Source organism: Dermacentor variabilis, unplaced genomic scaffold, assembly GCF_050947875.1.
Source record: "Dermacentor variabilis isolate Ectoservices unplaced genomic scaffold, ASM5094787v1 scaffold_12, whole genome shotgun sequence".
Lineage (NCBI taxonomy): Eukaryota > Metazoa > Arthropoda > Arachnida > Ixodida > Ixodidae > Dermacentor > Dermacentor variabilis.
The window spans coordinates 61,155,647-61,173,875 of record NW_027460280.1 but is presented as its reverse complement, the minus strand read 5'-3'; the positions used below and the strand labels follow the sequence as shown (position 1 = coordinate 61,173,875).

The window sequence follows — 18,229 nt, the reverse complement described above, 5'->3', positions numbered from 1 at the left end:
CTCACTTTCTTTTTGATGACTCCGGGTTGTCTGTTTACACTTTCAATTACCCTGTACTCGGTTGCCAACTTTCTTGACCTCTTCCTTCATTCCGTGTCTACGCTTTTGAGGTGCAGGTATTTGTGCACTTTAGCCAGCCATTTATTTTCATACGTGCTTCAGAGTATCTCTTCAAAACTAATTTTGCTCCGCGCTTAATTCTCTGGCTTCAAAAGAGGGCCAACCCCTTACACCCTTTACTGCCTCATTTGTGGGCCCCCAATGCCAATCGGCACGCTGACCTTCGGCTAAGTTCCAACCACGATCGAAGACCTCCGATTTTTAGCACAGAATGTCACTTAAACGGTGCCAGCACAGTAAACGTTAGTGCTGGCACCGTTATTCCTTTCCAAATTCCTCGCAACACCTGATATTTATTGTAGCCCCGAAGTGCTCTGTGTTGCATTATTGCTGCGTTCCGCTTTCCTTTCATTTTTAGATTATCTTGGTGGACGCTTGAGTAGGTACTTCCTTCGTTTATCTCGTTCGTTTAGCTAAGGCAGATCCACTGTATTGCAGCAGTATTTATATTGCTTTACAATGAGTGTCGGAGTTGCTATTAATTTGACGCCGCGTATGACACCCCCCGAGGAGTACTAGCCAGCGCTACTCGCAGCCATGGCGGCGGATGAGGGGCCCTAGGATTCGTCCTCCCAGGATTAATCTTACTGCTAAATGCGCCGGTCCTCGCCGTGTCACTTAAGTTAAACAGCCTTGGGCTCGGTGTGTCTTTGGGTAGGAGACTACCTGGGAGCACCGGGTGCTGACGGTTCTTTTTTTTTTTTTTCTGTTGCGCCGTAGCATAGGTTACCGATTGAGCGAGGCACTCACGGTGTCCTCTGCAAACGTACGCACCACTGCACGTAAGCTAGATCCACTGTATTGCAGCGGCTTGAACCAGCGATTCCGTGCACTGCGTCAAGGCGCGGATATAGTCCAGCATTCCCAGCTTGCCAGGAAGCGGCCGGCGAAGTCGAATACGCTATATGACGGCGACGCCAGGGTCGCCGAAAATTTGGCCCCCGTATTGTTGGGCGCGGTGAGCGTGGCCCCCTGCACCGCGGCGGTCAACTGTCGCGGCAGTGTACGCTCTCAAGTGGGCGATGACCGGGCGGTTTTGCTCTTGGCGGAAGCGCAAACTCGGCGCAATCTCTTCGGTGCCGCCGAACTGGCCAGCGTGCTGCCGGCCAGCCGAGATAGCGCGCGATGCACTCTGGCCTAGCGGCGCCGGCGTGAGATAGGACGAGCTCTATTCCCGTGCTGGCCCCGCCAAAGCGCGCCGAATGATGCCAGGCACGCTGGCCACGCGGCGACACTAGACTGTAGACCGTCCACTTTGCGCTGGCGTTGCGTTGGACTTTATCCGCGCCTTCAATCCGAGATGCGCTGACTCACCCCGCGGACCGGTCTCCCTTATCATGTTGCGATGCACAATACACATGGCGCGCCGGCCCGGCGTAGTCTTAAAGGAACACCAAAGAGGAAAACTAAATCAGTTTAGACCGACATTCTTTGAAAACTCTGGGTTGTTGTTCGTTTGGCAACAATAGGTTGCTTATTCGAGGAGAAAATCATGATAAAAGAAAAAAAAATGAAGCTTTCGCGCCGGAAGCACAGTGCCGATACGTCGATGTGACGTCACGGATTTCGAGGTATTTTTACGTATTTGGGCCGCACTGGCTCTCTAACTGTTCCCGAAACTTGGCATATTCAGTCTTTGCCTCCTTTGGAACACAGTTTAGTCGATCTTTGCCGATGAACAATCAACTAAGCCCTAGGAGACGCCGTCACGGCGTATGGTGCGGTAAGTGCACGGGCGTCTTCAGCTGTCTTTCCTTGTTGCACCTTTTCTGGCTTATACCAAGCGTCTTCTCGTGGTAAGAGTGGTGCTTTTGATACTGTAAAAGGGTAATTCACTGGTACAGAAGCTTTTTCTCTTTGGTGTCCCTTTAACGTGTTATGGAAAGCTTTTCCAAGGACGAAGCAACGTGCTCACAGAGGCGATATGGTGCTCACAAACACGGTATGAGGGCCACGTGGTTAGGAGCTTCGGCTTTTTCCTCCTTCCGGTCGCCTACAAATGGCAGTCTCTGCTAACCCCTACAATCACGAGTTTCGATAGACTGCCGATTGAATGCGTGAAATTTACATATTAAGCAAGGTGCTGGATACTGCGGGATGGAATCCCGGCCACGGCGGCCGCATTTCGATGGGGGCGAAATGCGAAAATACCCGTGTACTTAGATTTAGGTGCACGTTAAAGAACCCCAGGTGGTTGAAATTTCCGGAGTCCCCCACTACGGCTTGCCTCATAATCAGAAAGTGGTTTTGGTACGTAAAACCCCACAATTTAATTTTTTTTTTTTTGCTGGGTACTGCAGTGAAAGCAAGTGAATGTTGTAGGTTGACGCTTTGTAGCATTTTCCAGTGAGCCATAGAACGCAAACGAATGCCTACTTATTGTGCAGTCACTCATATTGTATTTCTTCATAAAAAAAAGAAGAAAAAAAAATGCCCAGTTCAAGGCGCGTGAACGAGCTATTTATTTGCTGCAAGCATATTACGAGAGAGGAAAAAATTTCTCGCCGTTGCTGACTGAATGCGGAACGTCAAACCCCGTATATAGTGCGTTCAGCTGTGTGGCCGTCTGTATACATAGCACTCAGTAGGGAAATGGAGCCATTTAAGGTAAGCTGGGCGTTCAATTTTACCCAAGCTTACGAATAAGCTTTAGCTAGGGGCCAACTCGATCCGACGCCACTTATTCAAATACGTATAAAACGTAGAAATGCCCTTATGAGACAACCGCTCGACTGATTTGAATGAAATTGGTTGTATTTGAAGAAAGATAAATTCTAGCGACTGTAGTAAACATAAATTTGACTTAAGTCATGATATCGTTCACAAAAATTTTCGAAAATCGGCAAGTTAAAAAAGCTAAAAACTAAAGACAGGAGCGCGAATTTTACAAATCCGTAACTCTTCACCAAAAGCAGATATCGCAGATATCGCAGTTATGTAAACTGCGTCCGTTAGAGCATTTAAAGCGGACGAATTTGATAGTGTATGAATTTATAGCTTACGTGAATTTGTTACAACGTTTACGAAGGTTTTGCCAAAGTCCCACTCACAAATTAGTGGTATATTTCAGACCGATGTATAAAATACCAATTTTCACCGCTTTATATGTATTTTAAGTGTTCTTTTAGCATAGTTGTGAGATTGTTTTTCATTACCTAGTTAGAGATGTGCAAACTTCATAGTTTCAATTCTTGATATTCTGTCATTTCCAATAATATATATTAAAAAATAGACGGCTTAAATAAAACATGCTTCTTATAGTCACTATATTTTATCTTTTTCTTTTAAATTCAACAAAGCTCGTCAATTTAGGTGTCGTAGGTTGCCGAGAAAAACGATTTCTCCGTTCCCATATATTTAGATAGGAGCCCCAGAGCTAAAGCTTCCCCTGAAAATCCGCGGTTAGTTACTTGCCACCGCTGGAAAGAAATGGCAAAAAACTAGCGTGCACATATGTGCACACTGTTTGAAGAGGCTAACCACGCGGGTGTCTCCATGTGCCTTGCGCTCTTACGGTCACGTGGTTGCAATTTCCAGATCCTCCTCCATTTCCCCTCCTTCTTTATGGCACTGAATTCGTCCACCATCTGCTGAACCAACGTAGGTCACCATATCAGAAACTTCGCTAAATGTGACAAAGAAAAAACGGTTTACTTCATATTTATTACAGTAATGTGATACATTTTTAACAGTCACAGAATAAGTAGCACTATAGCGTGTCCCAAAGTTAAAGATTTGCATGTCACTGGAAGAGGGGGGGGGGGACAGCCAAAGAAGTGCGGTTGGTCGAAATATTCTTCGGTAAACGATACCGTGCCAACGCTCGAGCGACGGCCATTCGCGATCCTTTATCGAGAAATACGACGCTTAGAGCGCACGGCCAAAGCAGGCAAGGACTCGGAAGGATTTTCAGCTGCTTCATTAGCATGTGGCTTCACCCACGTTGTTTTGTAATCGCGCCGTAGACTCAACGTGTGTCCCCGTCCACGATGCCCTCCTATGCGCAAACGAAGCGCGCGTCGCCAGACCGCGCTGCCGTGAATTCACTCCGGCTCATCGGGCGTTTTCTCCTCTTCCGAATGACAAAGGATACTCCGAGCGGTTCTGCGCCGACCGAGGAGTCGCCGCCGCCGTCACCCAGCCAGCAGCTGACACCGCGCGGCAGCCCCTGCGACGAGCGGCCGTCCCCGTGGCGCCGAGTGGCCAGCTTCACGGCAGTCGGCCACAGGGCAGGACCCGAGGACGGCACGACTCTGCGTAACGGGTGAGTATAGTGCCGGCCCGGCCACCGACAACCGCGTCAACGTGCAGATTTGCGCTTGTGACATAAGCAACAACGCCTCCACATAGGCGCGGAGTTCCACGCGACACACTGTTTGCTGAGCGCAGACAGTTGGCACCGTGTCTCGCGTGATCTCCGTGTTCTGTTTCATTGCGCTGAATAATTGAGTGTCTTTTCGCGTGTGAAATAATTTTTGCCCGATGTAAAACGCTTTATGGGAAGTTAAGCTTTGCGTGACTGCACCCATCGAAAAAAAAAAAGAACGAAAGCAAAAACGAATTAACAAATCTACGGCCTTCTGATATATCTAGACGGGTTAAGGACTTTCAAACATGGATGTTCTATAGTGAACATAACTTTTCTTTTTTTTTTCGTTAGCAGGTAGTACACGCATAATATTCTGCAGGTTTCGTCACTCTACGTCACTGTCTTGTCTGTGCCGAGAATTTTTAAGCATGCTCGTAATTTGAACCCGCGCAAGTGCTAACTGTAGCATCGATGACAAAGCTGTGCTATATCACGTTATTTCTTGCGCATGTATTTCATCGGGAACGTCTGCAGAATACTACCTTATAGGACATGGTCGGCTTGCTTTCTCTGAAGTCGCAGGGATACAATTTTCAGCTCGCGGGCATATTCACACTAAACGTTGACATTTCAGAAAGCACATTGGACTTGTCTGGGCTCTCGGTATGACGACCTTGATGCAAAAGTAAAAAAAAAAAAAAAGAAACAGGGGGTTGGAGGTACTGAGAGCGCTCATTCTGCAGCTTGTGCATGTTGCAATCATCATGAGGTATACTTTGCGCAGGAGGCCGTGGTCATTGCGGTTGAAGAAGACTTACAAGAGTGACAAGAAGCACCGAAAGTCGCAGGACGATAATTCTCTCTCCACTGAAGGAAACAGCCCGACTGAGGCGAGTATACTCTTTCGTGTGCCTGCAGCTGACGAGATATATTGCACGCTTCACTCATGTATACGGATGGTCTTTATTTATATTTTAAGCGAAGCTTTCTTCACCTCTTCCCTCAATTTGCGGGCGCGGCTGCTACTGTCTTTCCAATTATGCAACAACTTGAGCACCTGCACACGAGTATATGCATATACTCGTGTGCAGGTGCTCAAGTGGTTGAGTTGCAGATGCCCAGTTGTACATGTACAACTGGGCATGTGCCGCTGGGTATGTGTGCGAATAGACAACTTCAGTCTCTGGGTATGTGCAAATTGGGCATGTTCACTGGGTATGCGAACATTCTTGGCAAATCCTCCAGAACGGGTACGTGCCGCCGCTAGGAGCCCGAATAGACAAGCACAGCAAGATGCAAGAAGTGAAAACGTCGGCACCAAAAAACAGCCGAACGTGGAGAAAGCAGTGAAGGGAACACAGAATGGGACCAAAGCGCGCACTGACCGAGTGTGCGTTGAGCTATACAGAGAAGTGAAGTCGGTGACGGAAAACTGAAGTCGCCTACAGAAGTGGAGAAGTTGACAACGAAGCAGCCGAGTGTGGAGAAATGGGTTGAGTGAACAACAAATCGATTCTTGGCCGATCCTCCGTAGTGAGTATATGAACCGTAGACTGAGGCAAACCAGCCAACCAAGACGGGACCAGTGCGTGCCAGGAGCGTTGAGCTACATAGAAGTGAAGAAGGAGAAGTGAAGCGAAGACATTGTGCACGAGCCATGTTTTGAGCAAAGAACATTTCAGCAAACATCAACGAAACGTTTCCTTCGCTTATAACCGATTCCCACATTTACGTGATATCCGCCGTTATTTTTTTAATTCGGAGGATTTGTCGCAAGGCACATGTAGTAAAAATATGAACAAAAGGGGCATGAAATACGTGGATGCGCAGCCCTGTGTGATGCAGGTGCCGCAGAAAAGAGTTTGTGCATTTGTGGTCCGTTATCGAACGGGTATAGTCCTCCAGAACATTAGACTTCAGTTTGGCCTCCCAGAGCATCTTGTGCCTTATATATCCTGACTACCGGGGCACTACCACAGAAGGCGATGGATGTACGGATGGTCTCGACTATTTTGGTTCCACGTCCTGTGTAAAATCGTGTTCCAGGACGAGGGAAGCGCCTCGTTCTTTGTTCATCTATGTGCCGAACGCAAATATTTCAGTACGCCGTTTGAATGCTGCACAAGGTTGTGCCCGGCGATTTCGGTCTCGTTTGGCAGACTTAGCGTGTTTGATCTCAGTACAGTCAGACGGACAAGACCGCGTGTCGTGGTATGCCTCTGCGCCCGCGTGACTGAAGTATTTGTGGCTATCGATACTCGCGGGGAGGTCAACCATCATGTACACTCGGTCGGCTGCATTTTGCTGCCGCGAAGAGTCGAGTCTGACATATGTAGCGTTTGTTGATGGCTTCGGCGTCAGACTGTTCTCCCGAATGGAAACACTAGTTCCTCAACGGCCAGCACGTGGCAGCATCGATGGCAGCGAGAGCGTATAGACTTTCGAAGTCGCTTCATATTCTATCTGCGCTTTCTGCTGTACGTCTCACGAGTTAAGTTCTTCATTCGAGTTTCAAAAAAGTAAAAGTCCGCGGCCTGACTGGCAAACAGTCAACGAAGAAATAGTGAGACCAAAATTCTTTAAAACGAAAAAAATAATGCCAAAAAGTGATAATAATATGGAAAAAGGAGGACCAAACATTGTGTGTGTGTTGCATAATGTATACATAGAAGCTAAGGTGCGCAATTCGGTGTACAAGTACCGACAGCGAACCATCACTGATACTCTTCCTACTCTGCTCCAGAGCGAGCTGGTTCGTTGAAACGGTCTCTTTTTTTTTTTTTTTTGCCGCTGTTTGTCTTGCCACAGCCGACGCCGGCGAGCGTGGTAGCGGCAGCACCAGGCAGCCGCGCCGTTCTGTGCTGCCAGCTCGACGTTCCTTCCCTCCCGTCGGCGGCCGGGGCGGTGTCGTGGCGGCTGCCGGACGGCAGCTGCGTCAGGGCCCGCGCCCCGGGAGACGGGGCGCCCGTGCTCTTCCGCATGGGAGCCTCCGTGGACGAGGGCGAGTCCGCGGCGTCGGGCCGCGAGCAGTCGCTGGCCGAGCGCTGCGTAGCGCGGCTGCACACCGACGGCTCGAGCAGCCTGGAAGTTGCCGAGTGCGAGCCCCTGGACGCCGGCCTGTACGTCTGCGACCGTGTCGTGGAGGGCGCCACCCGGCTTGCCGCCTCCGCGCGGCTCGTCGTCGCGGGTGCGTAGTGCGTGTTGTGTACCTGCCCCGAGCGAAACGCGTGTATATTTTGGCCAGTAGAAAACGGAACAGGAAAATTCGTATCAAACGCGAGAAATCAGAAGAGCGCGTGCCTTGTGTACCCCAAGCTATAAAACGCATCCTTGTGGAACATTTCAACTCATCTCTACGATGTATGAATCTTGACTGGGAAAAATGAAAAAAAAAAACGGAATTGGGATCTACTACAGAAACCTTCTAGAACTGCATTCTTGTTTGAATCAATTGTCATGAAAATTTTTCTGTTCCATCTGGAAAAAAAAAAAAGAACGAAGATAAGGCTGTGCGACGGTTCGGATACACACAACTCTATGTAACGTCGCCACTTGCTTGAAAGTCCCGGATTAATGTCCGACTATTTCTAAATGTATCTATCCAATTGTAGGGTTTTCGCACGGGGATAGCAGCACCTTCATATTGTTGACCCTTGTGCAAGTTTCCCGAGGTTTCGCTGCGTCTTACCACAGAAATCTCGAAGCTTCTCGCACCTCTGCGACGGAACATTCCACAAAGTGAACTCAAGCGCATAAAAAAAATAATAAAAAACCGCCATATATGGCAGCATTCGTTTCACTGGAACGGTACCTAATACATTATGGCGACACCTTTTATGAGACTAGAGGAATTGTCATATTGTATTAGGCAGCTTTTCTAATAAAATAATTCTGTCTGCTGCCATCTATTTCAGAGTGTTTTCCATGCACCCGGGTTAATTTCATGGTGTGGTATGTTCGTTTTAGTAAATAATCAGGTTGCTGTTACTTTTTAAAACACTCCTCCACCTCCTGAGGCTAGCACTAGTTTTTAGACACCAGCCCACAATGTTGCGGCGCAGTGCATACTGCCATTATGCTTGTTTTCCCAGAAAACCTTCTTGAAGCAATGTGGGATAAAACTAATCTAGAACACCAATGTATTTCATGGCACATCTTCTGCCGCGAATGACGAGGCTACCGAAACTCATGCTAGTTCGCAGGACTCCTACTAGGTAGACATACGTTGAGAACACGTACCTTAATGTAAGGAATTAAATTTTATTCGTGAAATTTGTCAAATAAGTATTTTATTGGCAATGACCGCCCAAATTTTGATGTCCGGCACTGCTGTGAACATCTATCAGCAAGATTATTACTTTATTTCGAGCAAAACGCCTGTCATAAAATGTTTTCTAGTTTCCTTGGAGTTAAATATTTGTTTGTTTGTATGTTTGTTTGTTTTTCATGGTCTTTTCTGGCGCAGCCGATAGTGTGGTACCTCCGGGTAGCGTAGTTTCCTTGCTTGCTCCTCAAATAACAGCACCAGACCCCTACAGGTGGTACTGACCATGAAGTTTACAGGAAAACGAGCTTCTTCGTTGCGTTTTGCAAACATTCTGTCACGCGCGGTCGTCGACTTGCTTATACCGTGCGCGAAGGAAGCCATGGCGCTGACATCAGGATCGTGAAGGCCTTGACTGCAAAAGAAGGTAGAAGAAAAATAACCCACGCGTGTAATCTTCTCTCTTTCCCTTTCTTTTCTTAAATTCTTTTTTAAATGTCGACTCGTCCAGAAGTATACTAAGCAACGATTTCTTGCCATGGTAAGACAAAAAAAGAAAAGCAGTTGCCGGCAGGCAGGTCTCGCACTCGTAAAATTCTTATCCGCTGCGCATGTGGGTGAGTCAGCCGAGGCCCCGTCAGACGGTAAGTCTCCGCGGATTCCTTGGGTGTCTCTGATTTGCTCAATTATTTGTTAAGCCGTGTTACGCCACCGCTACAAATGGCACCTTCGCTGATTTGCTAGCTGTTCTCGCCTTTGACAGAGGAAGAATAGGGAGATGGAACAACACATGCCTGCCTCTTCCTTGTTATCCAAGTTGGCTTTTAATTATGAAGGAAAAGAGAGAGACAGTTGGTCTTCGCTCTACATATTGCACCCGCAAATCGTCACGTGGTCAAAAAAACTCTCCCTTCAGCAAGGCGAACGACTTTCTTCCAGGCAAGCCGAACGAACCAGGGCGACCGGAGTTGTTAAACGCCCAGGGGACCAAGCTGCAATTAAAATGGGAACCAGCTCAAGCAACAGACGACTGCCCAATGACTGGATACGTGGTTGAAAAAACTATCAAAGGTATGACGTCTCTCCGCTCTGGACGGGGCCCTCTCTCTTTTGTGTTGGTCGCTGTGAAATGAACTTAGCTGCTCTTTCACTCAGGTTTGAATTCTTGGGAGCCCGCCGGACCAGCGACCACCTTCTGTACGCAGGTGATCGACTGCGATCCAGGCTGTTACACGTTCCGCGTCGTCAGCCATTCGGAGCTTGGAACGAGCAACCCGGGCCCACTTTCTGACGCAATTACGGTCACAGGTGCATGCGCTTGTTTTCACCATACAAAAAGCGTATTGAAAAAAAGAAAGCAAGTGTTTACGGCGCACTAAATACTTGGGCGGTTCCTTATTAGAACATCAACCCCTTGAAACACCGTATATGTTGCCGTTATGCCTGTCTGAAGATGTCGCGGGAACGCTCAGCGCGAAACGAGTACATTGTTCTCCCCTCGACTGCCGATACACTCAGCTCCTAAACACTGTAGACCTTGTCGTTTTTATCGGCGCTGGCGCAACACGCACGCTTTTGCGGCATCGCCGTTGTGCCGCGGAGTCAACTCGTAACGCAACGATTTAGGTCAATCTGCCTTTTGTCCCGAACGCCACGTAGTAGATTATCCCCTTACTTGTACGTGATCGCGCACGACTTTGCCATCTCCGTGGATGCGCAAAGCTCCGGAAGCATCCACGGTGCGGATCTGTGCCGAACTTGCCGAATGAAGCAGCTATTTCCGAGGAAGTAGAGTCCCCTTGTCGAAACGTTGGCTCCGTGCTGAGGCTTCTCTTGTTCGGTCATTGTTGATCAATTCCTCTGTATCTTCCTTGACCCCATTTGTCCTGTTTGCATGCTTAAACGTGGCAGAAGGAAAGACATCAAGATACATGGGCATAAACGCTATCGCACTTAAAACGTTGAAAAATAAAATTTATGGATTTTAGCCAAATACGCACGATCGGTAGCGCTGTGCAAGCAACCATTTGCCTATACTCCTTGTATGAACGGTACGCTTGGTGCCCGTTCGCGTGTGCAGTAAACAGTTCGATAAAATTGACGCTCGTGTATATCGACGCAGGTGACACAGCGAAATCCCAGTCAGGTGTGGTCGAATGGAAAAAGAACTTTTCCGGATACGTCGAAGTGAGGGAGTGTGGAAGGCAAGTTTTTATTTTAGTTCTGAGTACTATGTGGTAATGTTTTGTCAGATCTCTTCAGCGGAAGCCTTTTCTTTATTTGCTAGGCGAAGGAGGTCGGGAGTTTTCTGGGGCAACCAACTTAAAATAATGATCTAAAAGGGATCACAGACTGTTCGCGCACGCGTCAGTTACGCCTGTATTTTTGGTCGATTATCCTTAATTAAAGGCGTAAATTACGGATTACAGTTCGTGAAGTAGTCGATGCCGGCGTGTATAGTTACTTCTGTCGCTGCGGAAGATAATCAGTGCGCAACATCCTTCTGCAGTTCTTTTTTTACAAACTGACTAAAGCACTAAGACAGCACACGACACTGACGCTGAATGCTTGCTCACTTTTAGTCTCTCTATTATGTTTCCGCACTGTTCTTTCTTTATAGTGAACAAGGTATCAGTCCGCCAAGCTCGTAGCGTCTCCACAATACGCTCATTAGAGTCGCCTCAATTAATGTTTAGGAGGTTGAGCCAGTGAACGCTAGAAACAGTTTGTTGTACCCGGTCGAATGTACAGTCGAAGCTCGTTCAGCAGGTGACGCGCGTGGTGCAGTGTAAGATTCCCGAAGTTGAAATGAGCGGATTTCAGGATCAATTGGCATCACCTCGCCTTGCCCTTTCTTTGCATCAATCATCCACCTTGATATGATAAGCATTGTATACATCCACCGCGGTGGATGTATAGATCCACCGCGGATATATACAATGGATTAGTGACTATGGCGTTGCACTGCTAAGCACGAGGTCGCGGTTTGGCAATGCGGCCGCGTTTCGATGGGGGCCAAAATGCAAGAAACGCTTGTGTACCGTGCGTTCACTGTATAAATTTTTACGCCCTTAAGGGTATTTTCTTGTCGCACTGTGACACCCTTACCTTTAGGGCCTTACAAAAATTTTTAGAGGACGACAGCGGAGCTCTGACGAGACGTGCGATGACAAAAGACGTAGTTGAAAACTATGTAATCATTCTGGCTGCCTTGGGCGCATATAAATATCCGACAGGAGAGTTTCCTATCTCTCCCTGTGAGTGAGTGAGTGAGTAAAGACTTTATTTGAAAACAAGGTATTGACGGATGACCTTGTTGTTAAGCAGCCACGAGCCCCTGGGCCCGGGCGGCTTCTTCAGCTCTCTCGATGACCTTGGCCTGCAGGTCAGGGTCGGAGCTGAGCAACACGGTCTCCCACTGCTCAGTACTACTTATTTCGTGATTTGTGTGATTTCCGGCTGGGCACGACCACATAATATGGAATAGATCCGCTTTTTGCTTACAATGCTTACATGTATTAGGGTATTGGTCCGGGTAGTAGTAGTGATTGGCTTCGGGGTTGGGGTAGGTGTTCGTCTGAAGTCGTCTCCAAGCTACTTCTTGTCGCTTGTTAAGCGATTTGTGTGCTGGCGGGTACACTGCCCTGGCTAACCTGTAGTGCTGAGTTATTTCCTGGTAACTGACCATGCGATGCCCCCCTGACCCTAGCGTGAGCCGTCCGGGTGCTCGGTTGGCGAGTCCTCGAGCGGCGGTGTGGGCGGCATCGTTGCCGGGTAGGGAGGAGTGTGCTGGTGCCCAAATGATCTGGATTGGTCGTGTGTGTGTATTCTCTTGTCGGATATTTCTGTGCGCCCAAGGCTGTCAGAATGATTACACAGTTTTCAACTGCGTCTTTTGTCATCGCACGTCTCGTCAGAGCTCCGCTGTTGTCCTCTATAATTTTTTTAAGGCCCTAACCGTAAGGGTGTTACAGTGCGACAAGAAAAGACCCTTAAGGGTGTAAATATTTTTTGGAGTGTTGGGTGCAAGAAACCCAGGTGGTCAAAATTAATCCGGAGTCCGCCACTACGGCGTGCCTCATACTGAGATCGTGCATGGTTTTGGCACGTAAGATACCAGAATTTTTGTTTTCTTTAATAAGCACTGTTTCTCGGCCTTGTATGCTGTCAGTCTATATGTCAGTCGGCACGTTATTTCTCGCGTTTGCTGACGGACCCCCATTATTCGTTGAGTTATTAGCTTACAGTTTGTTACGTGCTCTTTCAGGGGACGATTTTCCGTCGTGAAGAAGTGCATCAACAACGTAACAGGTGAAAGGGTAAGCACTTTCCTCTTTTTATTACTTTTAGAAAAGCATCTTTTAGCACGTTGTTTCGCAAGCTGGCAGCTTAGGAGACAGTTTGTATAGTGTGCATGGGTGTCAGTTTGTAACTTGTCTGGTGTGAAAACCCTCCCTTTTCTCTCGTGTTGTCCATATTAGTCTCACATTCCGATTCAGCTGGTGATCCTGCAGCAGCCGATATGCATGGAGAAAAGGAGCTCGAAAACTAGAGAACTTTGGACAAACTCCACTCTTATATATTCTGTTGAAACGGCATATCGACGCGCCGCTTGTTTAAAAGTTCTCTTACATAGATTGTCGCGTGCGAGTTGTGTCTGAATTTTTTGTTTTGTTTAGATTGTGCACAGTCCACTTATGACCTTACACTTTCTGTCCGGTAATGTCTGCGGACTTTCTGCAAACCACCCGCTCGGAAGTCTGTGGACTACGAATAGACCAAACGAAGCAGAATTGCTATATATTATATAGAAAGTATTTAAACTTCACATAGGCAAAATGATAAGCCTGTAATAAGTCGATGTTTTTTTTAAATGTATAATAGTAACGTGGGGGGGGGGGGTGACGGCACAATACTCTTCGTCTTCCAATCCATTGTAACTATCGTCCCCATCACTAAAGAGCTTTTGGCCTCGCGCCTTTGCTGCAGGCGCGCGGCCTCCGCATTCCTGCGACGCGTCGCTTTTCCCCCTGCTAACGTGCGAAAACCTGAGCGATGCTGAGCCTATACTTCTCGAAGTAAAACATCCGCACAGACCTGTTAGGCGTCGCTGGAATGCGTTAACATTGTGTAACTGCTGCGGAACACGGTGATGTTTATGTTGCCCGCAGCTTATCTTCAAGTTGGCAGTTGCTCATAAACCTATAGAAAACCCATCAGTGGAGAAACAAAAGCTGCAAGAGCGCTAATTCGTTGTCTTGTTTGCGTGACCTGCACTTGGTTGCCTTCCTCTGTCCGCAGGTAGCAGCCAAGGTTATCGGTTTCCAGCAGCAGTCACGTGCCACAGTGGAGCACGAGTGCCGTATGTTGGCTAGCCTCCAGCACGACGGCATTGTTGAGCTGCTCGAATGCTACCGCACGCCGAGCAGCCACATCCTAGTGTTCCCATTGTGCGTAAGCTTTGGCGCTTGTATTTTTGGCAGTGCACGAGAGCTTTCTCTCGCAAGTAACGCAAAAGGTCTGTACTCCCTGCTGACATTCGCATTGCACGAGCGTAGAGTTATTCTGAAGCTTCGCAGTTCAAAATTAGGATTCATTCCGCAAGTGCATCATTAAAAAAAGAAAAAGAAAAACGTTTGGGAGTGCTATAAAAAACATACCATTCGTCGTAGAAGTCTTCTTCTTCTTCTTATTATTATTATTAGACGCAAGCAAACCGACCTTGATTCATTCACTTAGTGGCACGTACCTTTGGATATTGTGATAAAGGGGTACTCATTATCAGAAATATATATATATGCATATGCACAAAGCTGATAAAGTTGGATGGTTGTGGTTAAAAGGATAGAGTTGGCGTTACCGCGGTAACTGTCCGCCTATGATGCGGAAAGAATGTCGATCGTCTCCTTGGCGCGTTTCGTGCGGCTTTGTTCTACAACAGTGAAAACGAGAATAGCGGGACTTAAAAAAACCCTGTAGTTTTTTTATGCACTTCAAAGAGAGAACGAGAGAAGGCTATTTATTAGAAGGCATATATTTTTGCGATGCTACTCCGTGAAAAAGAAGAAATGGAGATTAAAAATTAATATGAAATACATGGCCTGCACTGATCATAATATTTACAGGTGAGGCAATGGGGAATACAGGTTTTTCTATATCATAAAGTGAACTTTCCTTATAGCTTTCAGAGAAGTATTCTCTGAATACCTTTGTAAGTATTCGAACAATAAATCCAAGACCCGCCGGTATTGAAGGGGCAAGCATAGGACCTGAGATGCTAGGCAACGTTAGCGGGGCGTGACAAATCATGCCATGCAGGTTCAAAAACATGTGTGGATAATCGTTTCAGCGTTCACGGGAGATGGCTGTAAGCAAAGTTCTAGTGCACAAACTTTCAGTACGACGTGCCGGTTTTACTTGACTTTGCTGACGTGCGAAGACATGCGTGTCTACTGATTTGTTTTTCTTTGTCGCCGAGATCGCGAATTACAAGCGTTAAGGTTTGTATTGGTCTTTTGCAGCATCGAAGGGCTCCGGCTCTTCGATCACGTCTGCGTGCAGTGGAGCTTCTACAGCGAGCACACGGCGTCGCATTACTTGGCTCAGTTGCTCAGCGCTCTTGATTACATTCACCTCTGTGGCATTGCGCACCTTGATGTAAAGGTTAGTGAAAACAAAGTGCATATTTGCTCCATTCTCTCTGTGCATTAACTTTTAGCTAATTATCGGGGGCAATAAATAATCGCGGAATTTTAGTTTTCGAGGAGTATGTGATGAGCAGCGTACCACTGGTCATACGTGTCTGTTCTGAATCCTTACGCATTTCGCCTTTAATTGCTCCGAGCTGAGCTCATTCCACGCGACGTTTCATTTCATGGAAGCAACAGAAAAAGGCCACAAAACATCCGAGTAGTTGTCAATGGACTAAGTGAAGGAAGTGTCAAAATTCTACAACACAAGTCATTGAAGCTTTTCCTTATCGACGTAAGCTACACTTTGGTCTATATATACACGCTCCTCCGTTGGAAATTAACATTGTGTACCTTATATTGCCAGTAACCTGCCGGAACCGTGGAACTTCACCACCCTGTCACATTCAACTCTGCCTTAGCAAGCCACGCCACTTGTCCGAAATGTATTGCACAAAGCGCGCAGGGTGGAAAGGATTCCTAATTGTGCAAAATGCTGTGGCATTCTTCTGCTGAGGACGAGGTCGCAGCTTCAATTTCTGTTTGCGACAGTCGCATTCTAACGGGTGCGGAACGCAAAAGCGCTCGTGGGCTGTCCTTAATTGGTGCACATCAAAGAAATCCAGACGGTCGAAATTAACCCGGAGGCTTTCTGTTTCACGCATTTTCGCACCTCCTCTCCCGACCTAAACAAAAGGAACGCTGGCGTATAAGAGAGCTATGAAAGATTTTTTTTTTACAAAAAAAAAAAGAAAAAAGTGGAGAACGTGTTTTACCCAGTCTTCATGCAGCGGCGCAGGTATGCTCCGGAGGGCCTACCTGTGAACTCCTATACGAAGATTTGACCACATCCGGAAGCAATAAAGCCACGTAGGTGGCGCTGACGCTCCTGCGATGCTATACTGTACTATCCTATATGGGATACGACCGAGAGACTGGGGTGTTCTCCATCACACACGAGGAGATTTTCGCCACCGGGTCCCCAGTGTCGCCCTTTTCCCGTTCCCTAAACCCATCTTTCTTTCCCCAGTTAGAGCCGTCATATGCAAAATAAAATGCTTTATTCATTCGTTTATTTACAGAAAGGTGTAGACGGTGGTACACAGGAGGTATTCAGAGACCTGGCTTGGGAAGAATTGGGGATAATAGTTAATGGAGAATACCTTAGTAACTTGCGATTCGCTGATGATATTGCATTGCTCAGTAACTCAGGGGACCAACTGCAATGCATGCTCACTGACCTGGAGAGGCAAAGCAGAAGGGTGGGTCTAAAAATTAATCTTTAGAAAACTAAAGTAATGTTTAACAGTCTCGGAAGAGAACAGCACTTTATGATAGGTAGCGAGGCACTGGAAGTGGTAAGGGGATACATCTACTTAGGGCAGGTAGTGACCGCGGATCCGGATCATGAGACTGAAATAATCAGAAGAATAAGAATGGGCTGGGGTGCGTTTGGCAGGCATTCTCAGATCATGAACAGCAGGTTGCCATTATCCCTCAAGAGAAAAGTGTATAATAGCTGTGTCTTACCAGTACTCACCTACGGGGCAGAAACCTGGAGGCTTACGAAAAGGGTTCTACTCAAATTGAGGACGACGCAACGAGCTATGGAAAGAAGAATGATAGGTGTAACGTTAAGGGATAAGAAAAGAGCAGATTGGGTGAGGGAACAAACGCGAGTTAATGACATCTTAGTTGAAATCAAGAAAAAGAAATGGGCATGGGCAGGACATGTAAGAAGGAGGGAAGATAAGCGATGGTCATTAAGGGTTACGGACTGGATTCCAAGGGAAGGGAAACGTAGCAGGGGGCGGCAGAAAGTTAGGTGGGCGGATGAGATTAAGAAGTTTGCAGGGACAACATGGCCACAATTAGTACATGACCGGGGTGTTTGGAGAAGTATGGGAGAGGCCTTTGCCCTGCAGTGGGCGTGACCAAGCTGATGATGATGCTGATGATGTAGACGGCGAGCTAAACTAGCTCCGGAGCTTGCTGCGCTGCAAAATTCACACAGGATTTAAGTGCAGGAGAGGGGGAACAAATTCGGCCTTGTATACATATAGCGTCAGCTGGAGATGCCTGTAAGTTTATGCGAGTCCCGTTTACCGGTCTGTTTTCTCTCCTTTACAGCCAGAGAATATGCTCGTGGAAGAATGCAGCGACAGGTTGAAGCTGATTGACTTCGGTAACGCTCGTAGAGTGTTCGGAGCCGAGTGCAAAATGTCCGTAATCGGCACGGCAGAGTTCACGGCGCCCGAGGTGCTCAAAAACTACCCTCTCAGCACCCGCGCCGACCTCTGGTGAGATTCTTACTCATTGGAATTGGGAATGAACGTGTTCTTAGCGTCCTTCCAGGTTTCGTGCTCTCTGAAATTCGCCAGTCTGCATATTTATTCGTGGTAGCTGTCACCGTAGAAATTCACACGCGGACAAAAAAAGAAAGAAGAACGACTAGAACGTATATGAGAGCGCTGCAAAAACACGAAATTATACTTTAATTGTACCAAAGTTTGGAATTTTTTCAGGCTTGTTTCTTTTTGCTTTCTTTTTTCAGTTTTCGTTGCGTACACTAAACATTTTCACACCCTTAAAGGTGCTGGTTTGCTGGTTTGTTCCATTGCATACCACAGCGAGCTCGTACTTCACCTGCGATTAAAAAAAGCTGTTGTTGAAAACTGGTTATTAGTCCTGACCACCTGGTGCGCTCACCTAGATGTCTCACACGAAGGTTTGACAGTGACAGCTTTAAGGTTTAGTTCAGGTATTTTTCGTGTCATCCTTCGCAGCTATCATTATGCTTACTTGCCTCAAAGTCGCATACTTTGGCCGGTCATCATACGGGTGTTT

The 18,229-nt window shown here is 47.3% G+C and overlaps 1 protein-coding gene across 4 annotated transcripts in view; it reads left to right on the top strand.

Annotated features, from left to right (window-relative positions):
* The window catches only part of trio (trio Rho guanine nucleotide exchange factor), a 299,147-nt gene that overhangs the window by 275,983 nt on the left and 4,935 nt on the right, over positions 1-18,229 (top strand). For 2 of the 4 annotated variants that reach the window (XM_075677244.1, XM_075677243.1), the window contains exons 51-60: positions 4,209-4,384; positions 5,214-5,319; positions 7,238-7,616; positions 9,633-9,764; positions 9,849-10,001; positions 10,816-10,897; positions 12,961-13,012; positions 13,995-14,143; positions 15,215-15,356; positions 17,513-17,682. In XM_075677244.1, coding sequence (XP_075533359.1) covers positions 4,209-4,384; positions 5,214-5,319; positions 7,238-7,616; positions 9,633-9,764; positions 9,849-10,001; positions 10,816-10,897; positions 12,961-13,012; positions 13,995-14,143; positions 15,215-15,356; positions 17,513-17,682 — 1,541 coding nt within the window. Of the gene's footprint in view, positions 1-4,208; positions 4,385-5,213; positions 5,320-7,237; positions 7,617-9,632; positions 9,765-9,848; positions 10,002-10,815; positions 10,898-12,960; positions 13,013-13,994; positions 14,148-15,214; positions 15,357-17,512; positions 17,683-18,229 lie in introns of those variants that run through there. The other 2 variants (XM_075677245.1, XM_075677246.1) reach the window with 2 other exon arrangements.